The 8,174-nt window shown below is 34.0% G+C and overlaps 1 protein-coding gene across 2 annotated transcripts; it reads left to right on the top strand.

The window, feature by feature from the left end:
• The first annotated feature begins 1,000 nt into the window (after positions 1-1,000).
• On the top strand, positions 1,001-4,801 carry LOC127075145 (uncharacterized protein At4g14342). 2 transcript variants are annotated; one of them, XM_051016598.1, is made up of 4 exons: positions 1,001-1,155; positions 1,330-1,415; positions 1,524-1,647; positions 4,467-4,801. In XM_051016598.1, exons 1-4 carry the CDS (start codon positions 1,150-1,152, stop codon positions 4,512-4,514), a joined length of 264 nt encoding a protein of 87 aa, XP_050872555.1. In that variant the 5' UTR covers positions 1,001-1,149; the 3' UTR covers positions 4,515-4,801. The 2 variants fall into 2 exon arrangements, with proteins under 2 accessions (XP_050872555.1, XP_050872556.1); XM_051016599.1 differs by lacking the exon at positions 1,001-1,155 and having other exon boundaries at positions 1,324-1,415.
• The last annotated feature ends 3,373 nt before the right edge of the window (positions 4,802-8,174 follow it).

Raw genomic sequence — 8,174 nt, 5'->3', positions numbered from 1 at the left:
AACATGGTTTTGGTTAAATCAACTAGAACACATAATTTGACATATTTTCCTTTTCCCCTCGTTAACATATTTCTATCAACCTTCATTATTATGCTTATTCGATCACTGATAAAAGACATTAAGTACTCTTACATCAGTACTCAACTGCTAACCCCGAGAAACTGGTCCAAACAATAACTTGTTCCATGTCATCATTCACGGGAAACAAACTTGCACTCCATTTCCTATCGAAGAAATAATGATCTTAGATTAACCATGATCCATCTATCAGTGTTATGTATTGTTATTCTTCACCTGTGAAAGTTACTAGGTGGTATTCATACCCCATATCAACAATACTAATCACCCATGTCCTTGCCCACATTTGTTGTAATTTGTTCTCAAGGGCCTTAAAACCAATCATCCTTCCTATCATATTCACAATGACCCATTCTTTTCAAGGTTTTCCTATCTTGTTCTCCTCTTTTTTTAGATAAAGAACTTCGAACATTCACAATCCCCAAACCTCATTTCCTCTATCTTTTTCAACCTCACTCAGAACATCTTCCAAATTACAAAAATCGTTATCTGTCTCTCAGTTCCTCATGATCTTTTCTCAAGTGACAATAGTCTTGCACATAGTATTTTTCACCGTTTTTTTTCCCGTCAACATGTCCATGAACTAACTCATCATAGACCAAAAACACTATTGAGGCACTTGAGAAACTTATGTGTTCCGCTTTTACTTTTTATTTATTTGTATTACGTTTCTTCAGACCGTCTTCAACTTGATTTGTTCGGTCTTCCAAACCCTGACACATTCCAAACATACCAGAATATATAATTTTTTATTAATAATACATTTTTTTAAAATATAAATCAAATATTTCAAAATGTAAATTAATATAAAAATATAAACTATATATCTCTGTAAAAATTAATCTCTCGAATTGAAACATCATTATATGCTTGATAAAGAATTTTGTTGAAGATATACAACAACAAGCAAAATTAATTTAAACTTCAAGTTCATTTTTTTTATAAATAAATTAAAAAATAAATATACAAAGCACAAGTAGGAAATAATATTTAACCTAATCGTGAAACCTGCTAGCTTAGTTCGAACTCTAGACCATCACGCGAGCAAGGTTTCTGAACGAGAGAGCCAATATGCAGGTATTTCCAATATCCTTTCTCTTCATCTTCTTATTCCTTCATTCTTTACAATCTTTCACATAACAATTCCTTTTCTTCTTCATTTCCATTTCATTTTTTTCCCGCAATCCCTAATCCTGCTGAATAAGAATAATATTTTAATTATGCGAACGATTTGTGCGTTTTATGATGCAGGCGAGTGATAGGTTTAACATCAATTCCCAACTTGAGCATCTTCAAGCTAAATATGTTGGAACTGGCCATGCTGATATGAACAGATTGTAGGTTTTTTTCTCTTTTTTTGTTATTGTTCTTTCAAATTAGTTTTTTCCCCAATTTTTTATTTTTTAAATTTTTTTGTTGTTGTGGTTATTGTTGTGTTTGTGCAGTGAATGGGCAGTGAACATTCAGCGTGATAGCTATGCATCATATATTGGGCATTACCCTTTACTTTCATATTTTTCTATTGCTGAAAATGAATCTATTGGAAGACAACGCTACACTTTTATGCAGGTTAGTTTGTTCAAACTCAACTTAGGCTTCTATTTGGCTTATTAATTCCCATCTTCTTTGTTTTCTCATGGATATTTGAAGTGGAAACAAACAAAATTACTTATTATTGGTCCTTAGTTCTATGCATTGGCAAATGAATGTTGTTAGCTTGTTAGTTCGCAGTGATCAGTGACAGATAGATCTTATTGGGAAAAACCCACGATAGATAGAGCCCACAAAGGGTTTATATGGAGTGACATCCCTCACCTTACAAGCTGGTTTTGTAAGGTTGAGTTAGGACAACTCTAATTCTATCATGGTATTACGAGCTTATCGATTCGGGCCACCTATTGTTTATATGCTCACAAAGCCCAATAGTGTTGGACGCAAGGGGGTGTATTGGAAAAAACCAAGTCCCACGTATCGATAATTCGGGTCACCCATTGTCTATATTAGAACTCACTCGAAATATACAAACTTGTGGGGTTTGTGTAGCATAAGTTTCTTTCTTTACCTTATTTTATGCGGGGTTATATCACAAATGAGTTAGTAAGAAGGGTGGATTCTAGGGAAGATGAGTGCAATGTACACCATCAAAACTTTACATTTAATAGTTTAAAAAATAGTTGACAATTGAGATCACTCATCGACTACCTGTTTGGTGTCTAAACTAGTAGGTAAATTTGATTAATTAAAAACAAAACTTTTGAAGTCATGGTTGTCGGGATCTCGCTCTGACTCCCGAAATCTTACGATCTTGTGCTCCGAATATCGGCCACCGATTTAAGTGTCACAAAGATCATGTATTTGGCTAGAGCGTTGAACTCTTAGAGAAAGATCTTAAATCGTGGGATCTTGCGATCTGAGCGATCCATTTTTTAGTTTTTACCCGCTTCAGACTTGTTTTGACCAAATCATTAAACAGTTGGATTTAGCCCATAAATTAACCTGGTAATTAACCCTAATGGATGTGCACACATATTTTAGGGTTTTGGGACTTGCAATGTTTAAAACTATGTTTTAAATGAGTTGTTAAGAATTGCAAAATAAGGATTGTCAAAGTTGCGCGACAAACAGAAGTATTTGGAACTCTGAGAATTTTGTATCGATTAATCAAATAATGAGTAAATTTCTTCCCTTCATCTATCCTTTCTATAAATTCAAATCAAATCCTTCTTTGCTTCTCATTTTTTCTATCTCAGCACTGCAATACCTCTTCCTTCCTTACAATTATGTTTTTACTTGCCATTGAGAAAATTAAGTTTAAGGAAATTATGTTTTTTTGGATTGAGTATTTGCTATTGATGATTAAGTTAATGAGAATTTTATGTTAAAGTTATTTTTCCTAGTTATTTCTATATATTTGTTAGGTTATTTTTCCTAGTTATTTCTATATATTTGTCTATTTGTTGGGATCTTATGATCCGTGTTACGATCCTACAATTTACGCTTTTTCTATACCCTAACGATCTTTGTCGAGATCCCAATTTTGACAACCATGATTGAAGTCCTCCGAATCAAGTATATTTACTGAAAAAATTCCAGTTAACATTGAAAGACATTGGGTTTCAGAATAGTTGAGGTTTTTTGACAGTCTGATTGACCATTTCAGTATTAGCACATTGGCGCAAATAGGTCAGAACTGGTGCTGGGCACTTTGTAAGATTGAAATTGGGCTCAACTAGGTTTAGTTATTGGATGTAACATGTGAGGTGTCATTATCGAAGGTGTTCACTGTGCTGTATATGCCCAATGGCACATTGTGCAAATGTGTTGAAAGATTCATATTTCCACCCTGTTTTTTATGGGAAAAGTGACTACTGCAAAGTCGTTATGATTGGAGGGAATTAAGGAAGCAAAAGCATTATTGAGTCAGATTATTTTAGCATGGAGGGAAACTCAACACAATTGGAAGGGTTTGATCTCAGTGTGCGACCCTGTCAATTTAGAAACAAATCCTGTCATTAACCTACTACAACAGGTAAATTTAGTGGTGTACTAGTATAGTCAGCGTGATCTAACCTTAGAATAGAAGCCAACATTTTCTGCTGTTTAGATATTTCACTCCAAGACAGTGTTGTTGATGGCGGAGAGCCAAAATCCCGCCATACCAGCCGCTTTACGGCGCTGCTATAGCGGAAAACCCCGCAATATCGGCCGATATTTACCATTGCGGCGAACCCAAAAACCGCCATGTATATCCGCCATAGCGGCCATGGCTCTGCTATTTGATAACACTGCTCCGAGGAGATGGAAAAATGATGTGGAGTGGCTAGATGGTTAGTATTTTCTCTCGTGAAGCTTAGACAAGATTTTGGCACTTTTTGAAGTAAGCAATAAAGTTCAGGTCAAAATATTGATGCTGTAAAATATTTATTAATACGCAGGATAGTTTTGTAATTGAAGTACTTTCCTTAGTGAGATACTTAACCTGGTTAAGCTAAGATCGCATGATATTTAGCAATAAAGATATTAAATGGATTCTGACACACATCAACTTGTAGTAGTCTGATTTGTTCATATTGATTACATGCTCAATACCTGTGTTGTCATTAGTGCTGTTATAGCCGGCGACAGCGAAATAGCAGAGATAATTTGGAGTCTAGTGTGATGCTAATGGTTGTTGCGGTGCATTTTCCTGCAGTGCAATTCGTTGTCGATAACAAGCGTTGAGGTGTTGAACTTTTGACCTCCGTATCACTCCAACCCCCTATGTTTCTCCCCAAACCATTTATAAGTCTTGTGTTTATTACATTATGTGATTGATTGAAATATGAGTAACACTTTTGATACTTTATGATTTCACCTAACACTATATTCTTATTTGTCAAATTGCCCAGAAAATGCTCCTGCCTTGCGGTCTGCCTCCGGAAAGAGAAGAAGACTAGAATTATCATTGGGATTACAAAAGGATCATTATAGGAGAGTTTAAAGGCTATTGACTGTTTGTTGTACTTTATAATCTGATTGAAGAATCATATGTTGTGTTTGTTTAGAGATTGTTCCATCATTTTTTCTTCAGTTTGTAGTTCCTTTAGTTTGGCTGTTATTATTGTATGAAGCCTCTGGAAACTAAGATCAAGAGACATTGAGTTGCAAAAAAGTTTGTATTTTTAATGAATTTTAGTGGACATATTATAAGATTTATAACATCGGAATTAGGGGTTTACTTTAATCCTGACCTATAAAATAGTAGAAATAAAACAAAATCCCTATAATCCCTCTTATGAAACAAATTAAGAAAGGGAATTGCTAAGAGGTGTGAAAGTCTAAAAATGTTTGTCAAAATTTGAAAATGTATTTTTGGATTTACAATAATCACATCAAAATATGTCTTAATTGAATTTCACCTTATTTTCCTCAATTTAATCCGGATATGCATCTATGGTCTCACCTCATGAAGGTTTTTTCTAAATTGTTAACTGAGTTATTTTCCTCAAAATTTAGTTCGGATATACATCTATGGTTTCCTCAAAATTTAGTTCGGATATACATCTATGGTTTCCTCAAAATTTAGTTCGGATATACATCTATGGTCTCATCTCATGAAGATTTTTTCTAAATTATTAACTCAGTGATAACTCAGGAGATGTATTTTTGGATTTGTGAAGTTATCAACTCTAAGTTTGGCATTTTCGAAACTTTCCTAAATTATCAACTTAGTGACAATTATGGTGCATCATGATGTTATCCCCAAATCTATGGTGTCTAGAATGTCAAACATGTTGATGTTAATGAGGTAAATGTTGAAAATCAATTTATAAATGGACAGGAGTTTGAGGTTCATGATCATATGTTCTAATGGATTCCCACATAGGCATTCGAGTTGGGTTTTGGTGTTGTAATCAGAAGGTTCAATAATGGATCAAATAAAAGATTTGCATTTATGATCCTGAGATGTGAAAGAAGTGACAAATATAAAACTCCTCTCCAGAAGTTCAAACGAGATGGCACCTGTTCGAGGAAATGTGAGTGTCCCTTTAAATTGTGTGGTTATCTTTTGGAAAATAATAAATAGAAATTTAATGTAGTTTGTGGTTTACATAACCATGACATGTGTGACAAGTTAGTCGACAATCCCATTGCATGTTGCCTTATGCCTGAAAAAAAGGAAATTATTTCAGACATGACATTAAATATAGTACAACCCAAAATATACTTGCAACTTTGAAGCATAAAAGACCCGACAATATCTTAAATATCAAGCAAGTATACAATATTTGTGTCGTTAGCGACAAAGCATTAATGAGGGATATAACTGAAATGCAACAACTGTTAAAATTTCTGGATGCTAACAATTATGTATCTAGGTACCGAATGTGCGAGGATGGAGCAACTGTTCGAGATATATTTTGGACTCATCCTAATTCCATAAAGTTGCTCAACATGTTTCCCACTGTACTCATCATTGACTCAATGTATAAGACCAACAAGTACAAACTTTCACTATTGAAAATTGTTGATGTTACCTTTACCGAGAAGACTTATTCTGTTGGGTTTGCATTTTTGGAGAGCGAAAAAGAGGAAAACATTACTTGAACTATAGAAGTGTGTCAGACAATGTTGAAGGACAAAAAAACATGTTGAAGGTCATTGTCATCGATCACAGTACCATATTGATGAATTCAATTGCAAAGGTGTTTCCTACTTCCTACACATTACTTTGTAGGCATCACATCACAAAGAATGCAATAAGTCGAGTTAAACCCGCAATAGGGACCAAACAAATAAAGGATGAAGACAAACAATGGTCAAAACTAACGTGATAGTGGAAAGAATAATGGATGCACAGAATGTTATAATAAATTCTTCTACAAAAGAATTATATGCCGAAGATGTTATACTTTTTAGGAAGGTGTATAAGAAATATCTATATTTGTTGAAATATGTTGAAAGTACAATTCTGGACCAGACGAAGGAGAAAATTGTTTGTACTTGGATCAATCAGGTTAGACACATTGGAAATACTACAACTAACCGTGTTGAGTCTACCCATGCTATACTAAATAATTGATTGGAAAATAATAAGGGTGATTTGTATAGAGATTAGGAATCTTTGAACCAAATGATTCAAAATTAGCATAATAAGATACGTACATCATTTGGTCGCAACTTCATAGTGTTGGAACACACATTCAAAGACAACAATATTTATTCAAAGTTGGTCGACAACATATCTCGACCAATATTAAATTTTATTTTTCACGAAGCCAAACAAACTGAGAATGTAGGTTTCGATAGCTCAAAGTGTGGTTGTACACTTAGAAAAACATATGGTCTCCCATGTGCTTATCTAATTTAAAAAAAGGTGATACATGATAGATAAATACAAATAGATGAAATTTGTACTCACTAGAAAATGATAAGGTTTGGTGATGATGGTATGATGAAGGATGGTAAATCGAATATCTCTATCTTGACCGAATGGGAAGTGATATAAGAAACATTTTCGTAAGTCGATGATAAATATGAAGCTCTACATAAAAACGCAACGAGGAAGATTGTTTATCCCAAAACCATAAATTTGAAACCACCGTCTCAACCGGTAAAAACAAAAGGTGCTCATAAGAAGGTCAAACCAACATCGAGTGACAATTCAACGAAGAGACCCCCTTCGTATTTTGAACATGTTGACAAACTTTTTCCAGATTCTCCAACTTCAAAATTTCACAAAAGTGTTTTCAAAGGAGCTCATATTAGCAAACTACGTCCTTCACCACATTTACCAAAAATCCAATTCATCAACGGGATGTCGGTTTTTATACACAAATACATTGAGCGGATCGTCAATGTTGAAGGTGACGGTAATTGCGGTTTTCGAGTTGTTTCTGCTTTGTTCGGTAAAGGAGATGATGATCATACATTTTCCGCCAATAATTTATCAAAGAGTTGAAGGACCATAAAGAGTCATACACAAGGCTATAAGGGGAAAAAATAAAATTTTGATGCAATTCATGAATCTCTTGTTCCTTGCATTAGTGGACCGACACCGGAGGAAAAATGACCGCGTCTCCTTGAAATGAGTCATCTTATAGCAAATGCATATAAAAGAGTGTGTATTGATATGACAAGATACATTTTTCATAAACATTTTTTCCATTGCGCACTGCCCTACCTCAAAATCTAAATGATCATGGCATGTGGCTTTTAAAACACAGAAATTCGTTCAAGTTTATTTGAAATTGGGATGTCCTATACCACTGACATCACCGAATTGGACAACTCATTCAACAAGGGAAGATGAGTCTCTGCCGAATCATTTTCTGAAAAGGATGCAAGAATTCACCAAGTTAAGCGAGATTGGAAGAGAATAAAATAAAGAAAAGTTAAAGGCAGAACCATCCATAAATATAGATTTAGCCAGTGACACAAGTTTTGATTCATTTTAGTTTTTATTCAATGATGTATATATGAGGTTAGACATATTTTGTATGTAATCTTGTATTAATATTAATGATGTCAAATATATACATTTTCATAAATTTCAATCTCTGTTTCAATTTCCAAAATATTTCTCCATTTTGTATTCTAAAACAAACTTTGTTTCT

Source organism: Lathyrus oleraceus, chromosome 4, assembly GCF_024323335.1.
Source record: "Lathyrus oleraceus cultivar Zhongwan6 chromosome 4, CAAS_Psat_ZW6_1.0, whole genome shotgun sequence".
Taxonomy (NCBI): domain Eukaryota; kingdom Viridiplantae; phylum Streptophyta; class Magnoliopsida; order Fabales; family Fabaceae; genus Lathyrus; species Lathyrus oleraceus.
This window is presented reverse-complemented; position numbering and strand designations above follow the sequence as displayed.